Source organism: Oratosquilla oratoria, chromosome 33 (genome assembly GCF_046742065.1).
Source record: "Oratosquilla oratoria isolate Oo_2021 chromosome 33, ASM4674206v1, whole genome shotgun sequence".
NCBI lineage: Eukaryota > Metazoa > Arthropoda > Malacostraca > Stomatopoda > Squillidae > Oratosquilla > Oratosquilla oratoria.
The window spans coordinates 23729408-23744407 of NC_134809.1; the positions used below are offsets into that span (position 1 = coordinate 23729408).

Sequence of the window (15000 nt, forward strand, 5' to 3'; positions counted from 1 at the left end):
AAAAAAAAAAAAAAAAAAAAAAAAAAGTAGTTCAGTGAAATACATCGAATATAATACCAATGCGCTTACAAAGCTTCAACACCTCAAAGCCTTCTAGGCCCAAGAGTTTTAAAACCTCAAAGCTTCAAAGCACCAATTCTCAAAGCCTCAAAGTATCAAAACCTCAAAATTTGAATGGTTCAAAGTTTTAAAGATTCAAAGACTCAAAGCACCAAAACATCAAAGCATCAAAGTCTCAAACATTTAAGGCACCAAAACCTCAAAACCTCAAAGTCTCAAAGCCACATTGCAATATTCTCAAAGCATGAAAGCGTCAACGGTGTGTATGTGTGTGTGTGTGTGTGTGTGTGTGTGTGTGTGTGTGTGTGTGTGTGTGTGTGTGTGTGTGTGTGTGTGTGTGTGTGTGTGTGTGCGTGCACATATGTTTGTATATATGAGTATAAATTAAAAATGATTGATTCTTTGCAATCCATTCGATGCCAACATTTCCCTCTTGGTTTTACATATTCACTTTCAGTTTTTGAACAAATATTTATCACTCATAGCAAGTATATCCTTTAGCATATCTACAATAATTTTATGTTTTCCTTTCTTATGGGCTCTACTTGTCTCTCCTTATCCACAAGAGATTTATTTAAACATTAAGCCATTTTGGTTTTTGGTTCTGCATAAGGGGACGGAGGGGGGAGGGTCGCCGATTTAATGAAGCGGCCTTGCTGTGGATATGCTGTGTCTTGTGACACTGCTTCTGACCTAGGGCAGTGGGCGAGATGCAGGCATGACCCGTCATCCTGGAGGTGCCAAGATAAGTGGGAGGGAAGAGAGTGGAGGGGAGGGGAGCATAATAGGGATGGAATGGTTGTTTTTTTTTTTTTTTTTTTTTTTTTTTTTTTTTTTTTTTTTTTTTTTTTTTTTTTTTTTTTTTTTTTTTTTTTTTTTTTTTTTTTTTTTGCTACCTCCTTTATAAAGGGGAAAAAGTCTTGGTGGGTAGACCATCCCAAGTTTGTTATCTAATATTATTCATGTCTATGCAGGCTCTCCGTTTTCTTTATGAGATCGCATATTTTCGATTATCATAAGCTGGCAGCCTCCCTAACTACATATATACACATATAATACATCTGTTATGTAAATTGCATACAGAACACAGGTGTTTAGATACTTGTCATTATCCTTAACGCAAAATATTTATCTATAACTTTCTTGCATGATATTACAAAAAATATTATTGTCAACATCTGGTTTAACGTCGCAAAACTTCCTCATATCAGGAGGCAAGGACGGTACCCCTTACAGAGGACTTTGTAGTGTGGAGCCATGCCCTTGGTCCAACTCGCTCGTGGCAGGGTTCAAACCACCATCAACTCGACCTTGACTTATACATGAACATTTTCCATGCGTTCATTGTCAACAACATTCATTCATGCCTAGTATATGGAATAGATTATGGAATCTAGACTGGGAGGACGAAATGTGGCAGAATCTAAGAATGATCTTTGTGGTACTTACGTGATTTATTTCTGGGTTCCCGAGGACCATCCACTGTGACTTTAATCGCTTTCTCCATTGTAGTCACCATCTGAAGAGGACTCGAGTTAATTGTGATGGTGATGTTGAAGTTTTTCCCTGCAGGATAAAATAAGAAAATATATGTTTACCAATTTCTTGATTGGGAAATAATTTAATGTGGCTTATGTTATTATGCCTGTGTTTATGTTTGTGTGTGTGTGTGTGGGTATGTGCGTGCGTGCGTGTGATGTGTGTGTGTATTCACCTCGGATCTGCTGCAGTCTCTGTCGAGACAGCCAGACACCACCCTACGGCAGTGAGCTCAGAGCTCATTATTTGCCGATCTCTGGGTAGGTCTGAGACCACTCACACACCACACACCGGGACAGCAAGGTCACAACTCCTTGACTAACGTCCCGTGTGCGTGTGTGTGTGTGTGTGTGTGTGTGTGTGTGTGTGTGTGTGTGTGTGTGTGTGTGTGTGTGTGTGTGTGTGTGTGTGTGTGTGTGTGTGTGTACGTATATACATACATATACATAAACATCAAATAAACATGCTCTCTCGTCTAATTATCATCAAAATGTCAACGCAATGAACACAGGAAATATCAACCACGGATGTGCACTCAAAGACAAAAGCATACGAGTGTACCAGCTGTCGAGCCACCTGAGACAAATAGCCAGCTGAATGGCAAACAAGGATGTCACTTTGGAATCACACGAAATGTTATGCATTAGCTTATGACATATTGTCATTTGTCTGTCACGCCATTCTTGATGTTACTTTGTTATTTGTTGTCGTAATATTTGTTCTCTGTCTCAATTGCATTCCAGATTTTCACCATAAATTTGGAAATTTTATTACACATTTGTACTTATGTATATACACATGTATTCATATAGTTATATATACGTAAATGTAGCCACATATGTTAAAAATTTATTACTTATTTACATTTATGTATATAAACAAGTATTAATATAACCGCATGTCAACATAAACACGCTCACTAACACTACAGAAAATGCACCAAATCAAAATAACAAAATCGTAATGATTTAATTCAACTTAATAATCTTATTAGTTATACATATATTAACACCTTCCTCTCTTTCTTTACATATTTCATTCTGGCTGAAAACAAACAACTTTATTCAGGTTAGGTCAGGTCAGATCGGGTCAACTCACCAAAGAAGTCACCGTCTCTGTTTTGTTGGGATTGTTGTCCAACCCAACTCACTGTCCAGAAAGGGGACCTTGGTTTGTTATGTAAACTCATAAAATTATTAAAGTCTTCAGAGTTGATGGGAAACAATTAATTGGAGACAGGGTAGCCAGACACGAAGGGGGAAAGGAAGGTTTATGTATAATGCTGGTTTTGTACAACTAGAGATTCAGGTTTGTATATATCTTCTGCCAAGCTAGCTACTAATGCATATATGTACATATGTAAATATACGTATTCATATACGCATGCATATACATGTACGTATACTGTATATACATGTACATGTACATATACATATAGAAACATATGGTATACATATACACATGCATACATATATACATATACATGTACATGTACATGTACATGTACATGTACATATACATATACATATACATATATACACACATAGGCGCACACACACACACACACACACACACACACACACACACACACACACACACACACACACACACACACACACACACACACACACACACACACACACACACACACACACACACACACACACACACACACACACACACACACAGACACACACATTCACCCGTGGCTTGACTCATCCCTAGGAATCCCCCCAAGCAGACGCCCGTCCATCTGGTGGGAACACACCATAGCCTTTCTATAAAGATCCTCACAATTACTGAGGTCGTTAGGAACCTGTGCAGAGATTGGTGTCGATAGAATGGAACGAGGATTCGGAGTTCGAGTCCTCTTAGTTCGACAAGGTTCGGTGTCGTCGAACAGCCCCCAGGTTCCTCGTTGGGTATTCAGCGCGTGGTACACTCTATGTCCATTAAGAGCACTTGCGTATATGAGGCGGTGATTCGATGTGTGTGTGTGTGTGTGTATGTGTGTGTGTGTGTGTGTGTGTGTGTGTGTGTGTGTGTGTGTACGTGTGTGTGTGTGTGTGTGTGTGTGTGTGTGTGTGTGTGTGTGTGTGTGTGTGTGTGTGTGTGTGTGTGTGTGTGTGAGAAGGGGTGCGGATATGCGTGTAAGTGTATACACAGGATTAGATATATCTGTACATATATGTTTGTATGTATGCCTATACATCTGTCTGTCTGCCTGTATATATGTATGTGTGTATGTATGTATGTATGTATGTATGTATGTATGTATATATATATATGTGTGTGTGTGTGTATGTATGTATGTATGCATGTAGGTATGTAAGTATATATGTATGTACGTATACATTTAAACACAAGTGCACAAACATATTAACATGCATCATTAAACACAATACAGAGGCAATGTTTGCCAATGCTTATCCATAATACATTACGCCAGTCACGACTGATGTCTTCAATAGCTCTCATTTATTCATTTGTCAACATTTTTTAAGCAGTCTCAGAAAGCACTAAGCAAATTTTCGCTAAGTAATCAATATTTGAATCGGATTCGGATCCTCTTTGACGTGGCATGTGCGTAAACAAAGGCTTTAGAAGACTAAGTCAAATCTTGCTTACCTACGGCCGAAGCCCAGGCAATTAGTCTGCTAATGGGGATCGATCTCAGAACTGCAGAGTTGGTAGGTGGGGAGGAGAATTAACGTATCAAGATAATATACGACGCTATAGAAATTCTTCATTACGTTATGTATTGCTATGAAATAAGTCCATGAAATATCTACTAGTGTATTCCTAAATTATCTCGTGGATTTTTGTATAGTAACTTTGCTCTCGAATCATTTCAATTTCTATGTGAATATTTTCTCTTGGTCGTTCTCTACCATTTATTCATTTATTTATTGGTTTTTGGTGCATAAAGTGCTTGTAATTATTTGCAATGTAATAAAGCTATATATATCGGGCATTGCTAGAATGGAATAATTTCAAATAATCAGACCGATTTTGTTTTCGATAGTGTGTGTGTGTGTGTGTGTGTGTGTGTGTGTGTGTGTGTGTGTGTGTGTGTGTGTGTGTGTGTGTGTGTGTGTGTGTGTGTGTGTGTGTGTGTGTGTGTGTGTGTGTGTGTGTGTGTGTGACTGTGCGTGTGTATACGTGTGTGTCTGTACGTGTGTGTATGTACGTGATGCCCACACGTTATCAGCCCCATTACATTGATATACATCTCGTCATCAATACTTAACTAAAACCGACTAATCACGCGGGGGAATCTTACACGGGTTTAAATACCTTTTACCTCCCTCACTTCCTCACTCACTCCCTCCCTCGCCTCCTCCCTCACTCACTCCCTTCCTCGCCTCCTCCCTCCCTCCCTCATTCCCTGACTCTCTTATCCCCTCCACTCCTATCGTTCACCTATCTCCCTTACTTCTTCTTCTTTCTTTCTCTCGCTCTCTGTCTCTCTCTCTCTCTCTCTCTCTCTCTCTCTCTCTCTCTCTCTCTCTCTCTCTCTCTCTATCTATCTATCTATCTGTCTCTCTATTTCTCTTTCCCTCTCTCTCTCTGTCACTTTCTCTCTCTCTTTCTCTCTCTCTCTCTCTCTCTCTCTCTCTCTCTCTCTCTCTCTCTCTCTCTCTCTTTCTCTCTTTTTCTCTATCTTTCTGTCTCTCTCTCTCTCTTTCTCTCTATTTATTTTTACTCTTTACACCTTTCCTCCCTCCTCCTTCTCCCCTTTTCATTTTCTTCTACTTATTCTCTTCCTCTCATTTCCCCTTTCCCAACGCCAACGCTTCTTCTCCTCTTCCTCTTCCTTCTCCTCCTCTTTCTTTTCCTCTTCCCCCTCTTTGTGTTTATCTTCATCTTCTTCCTTTTACTCCTCTTGTACAGTGTAATTCTAATTCTCTTCCTACACATCGTCGTCTCTATGTCATTACTCATTTTCTCCTTCATAAAATTCTCCTCCTCCTCCTCCTCCTCCTCCTCCTCCTCCTCCTCCTCCTCCTCCTCCTCCTCCTCCTCCTCTTCCTCTCCTTTTCATCCTTTTGTTCTCATCCTTTACATCTTCCTCTTCTTAATATTCCTCCTCATATCCTCTTCTTCTTATTCCTCCTTCTCCTCCTCCACTCCGTCCTCCATTTTGTCCTCCTCTCCCAATTCATCTTCATGTCCTCCTCATTCTCTCTTCTCACTCATCCACCTCTTCCTCCTCCTCATTCCTCCTCCTTCTTCTTATTCCTCCTGTTTGTTCTCCTCCCCCAACTCATCATCATGTCTTCCTCCTTCCCCCACTCCTCTTCTTACTCACCCACCTCTTCCTTCTCCTCATTCCTCCTCCTCCTCCTCCTCCTCCTCCTCATTCCTCCTGTTCGTTCTCCTTCCCCAATTCATCATCATGTCTTCCTCCTACTCCCCCCTCCTCTTCTTACTTATCCAACTCTTCCTCCTCCTTCCTCCTCCTCCTCCTCCTCCCCCTCCTCCAATTCTTCCGCGGAGGGTTCATCCAGGTGTTATCCTGCCACTACTCCACCGATAGCAATATGAGGTTGACATGCAACTTAGATCCATCAAGGTTGCCATCAACACTTAAATGCGTGTGTGCGTACGCGCGTACGTGCGTGTGTGCGTACGTGCGTACGTGCGTGTGTGCGTACGTGCGTACATGCGTGTGTGCGTACGTGTGTGTGTGAAAGCGAACGCCTCTGCAAGCATATGACAAGTTTGTGAAGGAAGAGGGGGTGGTAGGGGAAGGGGGTAAGGGGAAAGGGGGAAAGGGGGGGGAAGGGGGAAGGGGGGAAGGGGGAAGGGGGGGAAGGGGGAAGTAGTAGTAGGAATAAGATCGGGGCAAGGGAAGTATTTATCTGTCCGGCCATCTAAAGTGCTTGTCATGGTCGGGGCGGTGTTTTGGAGGAAGAGAAAGAGGAAGAAGAGGAGGAAGAGGAAAAGGAGGAAGAAGAGGAGGAAAAGGTGGAGGAGGAAGAGAAGGAGGTGAAGGAGGAAAAGGTGGAGGAGGAAGAGGAGGAGGTGGAGGAGGAGGAGATGGAGGAGAAGGAAGGGGGGAGGAGGTGGGGGAGTAGGAGGAGGAGGAGGAGGAGGAGAAAGGGCCAAGTGGGAGAAGGAGGAATTGTAAAAGAGATCGTAGAGAAGGAAGAAGAGGAAGACAAAGACGAAGAAGAAAAGGAAGAAAAAGACGAAGAGGAATAGGACGAAGACGAATACGAAGGCGAAGACGAAGACGAAGACGAAGAGGAAGACGAAGATGAAGACGAAGACGAAGAAGAAGACGAAGACGAGGACGAAGACGAAGATGAAGACGTAGACAAGAACAAGAACGAGGGCGTCTACTCAAGCCTACGTAGTAAGTGGAAGGAAGCGAACAAAGAGAAAGAAAACAAAGAACTACTCGAGAGAATTATAACCTGTTTTAATGGTTTCGGACACGTCATCATGGAGGCAATGAGGGGAACGAAGCGAAACGAACCGAAGCGAAGCGAACCGAAGCAAAGAGAAACGAACCGAACCGAACCGAACCGGCCATGTTGGAACCAGACTCAACCAAACTGGACTTAACCGAACCGAACCGAAATGAACTTAACTGAATCGAACCAAAGCGAACTGAGACGAACCGAAGCGAACCGAAGAGAACAAAGCAAACCGAAGCGAAATAAACAGTACCGAACCGAACCGAACCAAACATAAGCAAAACAGACTAAACCGAACCGAACCGAACAAACTCAAACCGAACCAAAGCGAAACAAACTGAACCAAAACGAACCGAACCAAACAGAAGCGAATCGAAGCAAAGCGAAGCAAAGCGAAGCAAAGCGAAGCGAAGCAAAGCAAAGCAAAGCAAAGCAAAGCAAAGCAAAGCAAAGCAAAGCAAAGCAAAGCAAAGCAAAGCAAAGCAAAGCAAAGCAAAGCAAAGCAAAACAAAGCAAAGCAAAGCAAAGCAAACCGAACCGAACCGACACCGACCAAAGACAGAGCGATAAAGGACCAAATAAGGGCCGAGAAACAAAACTAAGTGGTTTGCTGAGGACTAGAACACAAATTAGTGGTCGACAGAAATTAGTGGCCGGCCACCCAGACTCAATTAGTGATGCTCGAAGAACAAGTTCATTGCTCACTGGTGAACAGTGTGACCTTCATTTATGTTCATTCAAGTCTGTCCATGTATAAACATACACATTCATTTAGATATACGGTACATATGCTCATTGTTTTTTATACATAGAGTATACACATTCATGCGTGTACTTGTATATGTATGTGTATATGTATATGTATATGTATATGTATATGTATAAGTATATGTATATGTGTATATGCATATGTTTATGTATATATATATATGTATATGTATATGTACTATATACATATATATATATATATATATATATATATATATATGTATATGTATATATATATATATATAGGTACATGTATATATATGTGTATGTGTGTGTGTGTGTGTGTGTGTGTGTGTGTGTGTGTGTGTGTGTGTGTGTGTGTGTTTATGTATTTGTGTGTTTGTGTGTGTTTGTGCGTGTGAGCGTCTGTGCATGTGTGTGTGTGTATGTATGCTTTTCTCTGTGTGTGTGTTAGCTGCTTAAATTACATGCATATGCCCGAATATTCAGAGGAAGACAAAAGAAAAAAATGTAACACAAGCATATGAAAACAAAGTCCATGAAAGAGAGAGAGAGAGACAGAGAGGAACAGAAGAGAGAGGAGACAGAGAATTAAATCGCTAAAGAATTGCAGAATAAGACAAGAGAAATCGAAGTGAAGAAGAAAGCCTTCTACAAGGTGAGGCAAAATGATCTGACACATTCGTAGGTGAAAAAAGCCAAATATAATAAAGAACAAAAAACAGTTTTTTTTTTATTTTGTCATTATTTAATGAAACAAAATGACATTATATATACATTTAGAAAATGAAAATATTTTTTTTCGTTTTTTACACTATCTGGTTGTTATTGAACCTACAAATGTGTCCGATCATTTTGTCGCTCCCTGTAGAAAGGAAAGAAATACAGTAGTGAAAGAGAAGAAAAAATGATTGACAAAGACAACGTAAATATGTGTAGGAATTATAGTTGATGTCTTTCTTATAAGTACCTAAGTACATATATGCATACATACATACATACATACATACATACATACATACATACATACATACATACATACATATATACATACATACATACATACATACATACATACATACATACATACATACATACTGAACATTTTAGAAGCTCTGCCAAGGGATTCGAACCCTGAGCTGTGCGTGCATAATCACGAAGTCAAGACGCTAGCGATTAAGCTACGTAATTATGCATACACAGGTCAGGGTTCGAATTCCTTGGTAGAGCTTCTAAAAATGTTCAATCTGTCTTAAACATACACATACATACATACATACATACATACATACATACATACATACATACATACATACATACATACATATATACATACATATATACATACATACATATATACATACATACATACATACATACATACATACATACATACATACATACATACATACATACATACATACATATATAGATGCATACACGACCTCCTACCTCTAACCCTCAAGGAATACATCGGCCTTGGCAAAGTCATCCTTATGACGACATAGAAATCGCGAACACTCATGAAGTCTCGTGCAGTCTTGAAGAGCAAATGTGTGTAGTGCAAGCAACGTTCAGTTTAGGAGAGGCATGGGAGTGAAGGGGAAGGGAAGGGAGGAAAAAGTGAGGGGAGAAGAGGGGAAAGAACGGGAGGGCAGGTAGGGTAGAGGAGGGGAGGAAAGGTGAGGGTAGAAAAAGGGAAAGGATGGGTGGGTAGGATAGGGTAGACGAGGGAAGGAAAGGTGAGGGTAGAAGAGGGGAAAGGACGAGAGGACAGGATAGGGTAGACGAGGGGAAGGGATGAGAGGGGAGAAAAGGTGAAGGAAGAAGAGGGAAAGGACGAGAGGACAGGATAGGGTAGACGAGGTGAGGAAGGGAGAATATGGGAAAGTATTGGAGGGCAGGGTAGGGTAGACGAAGGGAGGGAAGGGGGAGCACAAAAAAGGAGAGGGGAGGAAAGGGTAGGGGAGAAAAGGATAGGGGAGGAAAGGGAAAAGGAAGGGAGAGAAGAGGACGAGATAGGAGGGGAGGGGAGGGAGGGCGAGCAGATAGGAGTGGAGGGGAGAAATAGGGAAACGAGTGAGGGAAGGGGAGGAGATAGTAGGGCAGGGGAAAAAGGGGAAAGGAGGGAAAAGGAAAAGGAATAAGAGAGTATAGGGAAGGAAAAGGGTAAGGAGGTAAATGCAAGGAGGAGAGCAGGGAAAGAAAGGGGGAATAGTGGGAGAAGGGAGGCAAAAGTGATGGAATGGAAAACAGGGGAGATAAATGAAGGAAAAGGGAGGGGTGGGGAAAGGAATCGAAGGAGGTAGAAAGGAAATATGATGAAAGGGAAAGGGTAGAAGGAAAATGAAGGTGTGGGGAGAGAATTGAGAAGATGGGAAGGGAGAGGAAAGGAGAGGGGAGATGAGGGAAGAAGAGGAGAGAGCAGGGAAGAGAGGAGAAGAGGGGAGAAGAAAGGACAAGAGTGGACAGGAAGGGAGATGAGGGGAGAAGGGAGAGAGGGGTGGGGAAAGGAGGGGAGAGAATGGGAAAGGAGGGGAGAAGACGGGAGAGGAGGGGAGAGGAGGAAAGAATGGGGGAGGAATGGAGGTGTGGGTGAGAGGAGGGGAGAGGAGGGGAGAAGAGGGGAGAGGAGGAGAGAGGAAAGGACAGGAAGGGAGAGGAAGGGGAGGAAGGGAGAGGAGGGGAAGGGAAAGGAGAGGAGGGGAAAAGAGGGGAGAAGAAAGGAGAGAAGGAGAGAATGGGGAAGAGAAGGGTAAAGGAAAGGACAGGAGGGGATAGAAGGGGAGAGGAAAGGACAGGATGGGTAAGGGGGGCAGAGGGAAGAACAGGAGGGAAGAGGAGGGGAGAGGGGAAAGAGGAAAGGACAAGATGGGAAGGGAGAGGAAAGGAGAGGATGGAAGAGGATGAAGGAGGAGGGAAGAAGAGGGGAGATGAGGGGGGAGGAGGGAAGAGGATAGGACAGGCGGGGAGAGGAGGGGGAGGAGGGAGAGGAGAGGAGAGGAGAGTGGAGTGGAGGAAGGGAGTGGAGGGGAGAGGAGGGAAGTGGAGGTGAGAGGAGGGTAGATATACCTATCTCCTCTGAATTTATGGAGGGAAGAGGGAGGAAAAAGAGAAAATGGAGAGACGGAAGTTAGAAGGGGAGAGAAGAGGGAGAAGGAGATATAGTTGGTGGGGAGGAACTACCGAGAGGGTGAGAGAGAATATTAGGGGGGGAGAGGAGAAGGGGAAGGCGAAGAGAGAAAAAAAGAGAGAAGGGGAGAGGAGAGAAATGCAGGGGGAGAGAGGAGAGGAAGGGGAGACGTAAGAAAAAGGGGTGAGGGGAGAGAGAAGGAAGGGGAGAAGGGAAGGGGAGAAAGACAAAGATTAGAAAGAGGGGGAGAAGGGAGAGAGAACTGAGAGATAGAACAAGGAGAAGAGAGAAATAAGAGAAGGGTGGGAAGCAAGGGAGGAGGTGTGAGAGAGAATGGAGAATAAAAAAGGGAAGAGGGGGAATGTGAAAAATGAGGGGAATAGGAAAGGAGGGGAGGAAAGAGAAAGAAGACAGAGAAGAGAAAGAAAGGAGGAGAAGGAATTAGAGAAAAAAAGGGGTGAGTGAGGGGAGATGTGAGAAAATGAAGAAAAGTGAGAAAGGAGAATAAAGAGAGAGAGAGAGAGAGAGAGAGAGAGAGAGAGAGAGAGAGAGAGAGAGAGAGAGAGAGAGAGAGAGAGAGAGAGAGAGAGAGAGCTCAACCCTGGTCGTAGTATGACACTGTGGGCGTGATATAGCAGATATGTGGGCGTGGCTTAGCGTGAGTATATGAAACATGGGCGTGAGGCTTTTTTCATGGGCGTGGCTTGATTTCTTGACTTGGCGTGATTTAGTTATGGGCGTGGTTTAGTGATGGGCGTGGCTTAGACGTAAACATTGCTTAACTATGGGAGTGATGCAATCGTGGTATGGGAGTGGTACGAACACAATATGGGCGTAATATAGACGTAATAAAGGCGTGATATTAGCACGAAAACTCAACGTTTGGGCGTGATTTGGAGATAATTCACACACAATATGGCCATGTTTTACACAAACGTGGGCGTGGTTTAGGTGCCATCTACACCCAAATGGGCTTAGCGTGGGTGTGACATAACGCGCCAACGCCACGGAAGGGTCTGTGGGCGTACTGTGTGGGCGTGATTTGGGCGTCGGTGCAGTGCTGACCCCCACAGCTCCCCTGAGGCTCGTTAGACCACAGCATGACCGCTGCACCGAGGAGGTGGACACACGCAACTCCTCCTACTCCTCCTCCTCCTCCTCTTCCTCCTCCTTCTCCTCCTCTTCCTCCTCCTCCTCTTCCTCCTCCTCCTCCTCCTCCTCCTCCTCCTCCTCCTCTTCCTCCTCCTTCTCATCCTCCTCTTCCTCCTCCTCTTCCTCCTCTTCCTCCTCCTCCTCTTCCTCCTTCTCTTCTTCCTCCTCCTCCTTATCCTCGTTCTCCTCGTACTATTCCTCTACTACCTCCTCCTCCTTTGTCTCCGCTTCCTCCTCCTCCTCCTCCTCCTCCTCCTTTTACTCGACCTCCTCCTCCTTCTCGTCTTCGTTCTCTATTACCTCCTCCTGCTCCTCCTCGTCCTCCTTCTCTTCCTACTCCTCTTCCTCCTCCTCCTTGTTCTCTATTACCTCTTCCTGCTCCTCGTCCTCCTACTCCTCCTCTACTACTCCCTCGTCTTTTGATTCTACTTCCTCCTCCTCCTCTCGCTACTCCTCTTCTTACTCCTCCTCTTCCTCCTACTTCTCTAATACCTCCACCTCCTTCGTCTCCGCTTCTTCCTCCTCATCCATGCCGTCTCTACCTTATCCTCCTCTTCCTCCTCCTTCTCCTCTTCGCTGTCTCAACCTTTTCCTCCTTCTCCTCTTCACTACCTCTTCCTTTTCTATCGTCTTCATCAGCTCCTCCTCCTCCTCCTCCTCCTCCTCCTCCTCCTCCTCCTCCTCCTCCTCCACCTCTTCCTTCTTTGTTTCCACCTCCTCTATCTCCTCCATATCCTCCTCAACCTTTTCTTTCCCTCCTTCTTTGTCTCTACATGGCCCTTACTCTTCTCCTCCTCCCTCGTCTCCAGAACTTCCTTCTCCTCTTTCACCACCTCCACTACCTCCTTCTTCATCTCTACCTCCTACATCTCCTCCTCCTCCTCCTCGTCCTCCTACTCCTCAGTCTCACCTCCTTCTTTGTCTGCACCTCCACTTCCTTATCTATGTCCTCCTCCTCTTTGGAATCTTACTTGAACTTCCTGTTGCTCTTCCTTGTTCTTCTTCGTCTACCTCCTCCTCCTCCTACCTGCTCATGATTTAGAGCTACTTGAGGAATGTTTTTGATACTTGTTAATAATCTTCGTTGCTCAGTCCAGCTGCTCACTTAGTGATTGTAACTTCTCAGTGAATCTCGGTGATATATACATGTACATCTATATCTATATCTATATATCTATATCTATATATACATGTATATATATATATATGTATGTATATATATATATATATATATATATATATATATATATATATATATATATATATACATATAATGTTCATGAAAGGAGAGTGCAGATTCTCACGAAAACATATGTAACTGATAACGACAACATTTTGGCAGTAAATAATCTTCTTGTGGTTTTTCTAATTATCTTTAGAAAATTGGAAAACAGAGATTACTAACTCCTAGAATGCTGCCGTCTTCAATGTATATATATGCATATATACGTATGTATTTATATACACACATATCTGGCGCTATTTGCTCCCCAAGCATAACAAGACGCCTGTCGGGTCGAGGGCCAAGCAAACAGTTCTGCAACAGAACGAGAACGTCACAACAAAGGCTGACACCTTCAATACGGAGACGCATTTTCAATATTTCTTTTTTCTCAATTGCCTCAACATTTTCTTCATCTGAGGGCAATCCATGGGCCAAGACGGGGTCTCGGTCGTCTGAGGTCCCTTTTGGACAACTTTTAGGTTCTTGACGTGAGTAGAATCGGTTGGGAATGATAGGGATTAAAGGAGTGTAAGTGCGTTACCGTATTGATTGGGGTCAAGAGAGAGTCCTTCTTTGCGAACGAGTCTACCATGTGACGTCATAATACCATGTTTATTACCTTCAATACGGTGACGTTGCTCAAACTGAATAAAGTACCTTGATGAACATCACACACACACACACACACACACACACACACACACACACACACACACACACACACACACACACACACACACACACACACACACACACACGCACACATACACATACACTACGGCTGTACGGGTTTGAATCCCACCCAAGGCTGAAATAATTTCAGTATCGCTGCGCTTCAAGTCGTTACTCCAACTCTTGTGAGTGGGGAGTTGGGTGTGTGTGTGATTGTAAGTTCACATCATTACCTATAGATCGGTCATACATGAGCTCTGAGCTCTTTGGGAAGGGAAATAGCTGTCGATCACGAGTCCAACACGTGATCCAAGACCATGGTAAATCACATAGAGGAGAGTAGAGAAGAGCAAGGGAGACTAGGGGAGAGTAGGTGAGAGTAAGGGAGAGTAGGGAAGAGGAGGATAGAGTATGGGAGAGTTGGAGAGAAGGGGGAGAGGAGGGGAGAGTAGGGGACAAGAGGGTAGAGTAGGGGAGAGCATGGGAGAGGAGGGGAGAGTATGGGAGAAGACGGGGAGAGTAGGAGAGTGTAAGGGAGAGGAGGGGAGAATAGGGAACGGGAGGGTAGAGTAGGGAAGAGTAGGTAAGAGTAGGGGAGAGTAGGGGAGAGTAGGGTAGAGTAGGTGAGAGGAGGGTAGAGTAGAGGGAAGGAGGGGAGAGTAGGGAAGAGTAGGGGAGAGTAGGGGAGAAGATGGGGAGAGTAGAGGAGAGTAGGGGAGTGTAGAAGAGTGTTGGGGAGAGTAAGGGAGAGTAGGAGAGAAGACGGGGAGAATAGGGGAGAGTAAGGAAGAGTAGGGGAGAGGAGGGTAGAGTAGGAGAGTATAGGGGAGAGTAGGAGAGTGTTGGGGAGAGTAAGGGAGAGTAGGAGAGTGTTGGGGAGAGTAAGGGAGAGTAGGGAAGAAGATGGAGAGAGTAGGGGAGAGTAGGGGAAAGGAGGGTAGAGTAGGAGAGTATAGGGGAGAGTAGGGGAAAGGAGGGGAGAGTGCGAGAGTATAGGGGAGAGTAGGGGAAAGGAGGGGAGAGTAGGAGAGGATAGGGGAGAGTAGGGGAGAGTAGGGGAGCTA

The 15000-nt window shown here is 44.0% G+C and overlaps 1 protein-coding gene across 1 annotated transcript in view; it reads right to left on the reverse strand.

Annotated features, from left to right (window-relative positions):
* Positions 1-15000, reverse strand: part of LOC143017808 (uncharacterized) — a 319061-nt gene that overhangs the window by 88614 nt on the left and 215447 nt on the right. The window contains exon 2 of the mRNA XM_076172702.1: positions 1510-1626. Within this exon, the coding sequence (XP_076028817.1) occupies positions 1510-1626 (117 nt within the window). The remainder of the gene's footprint in view (positions 1-1509; positions 1627-15000) is intronic.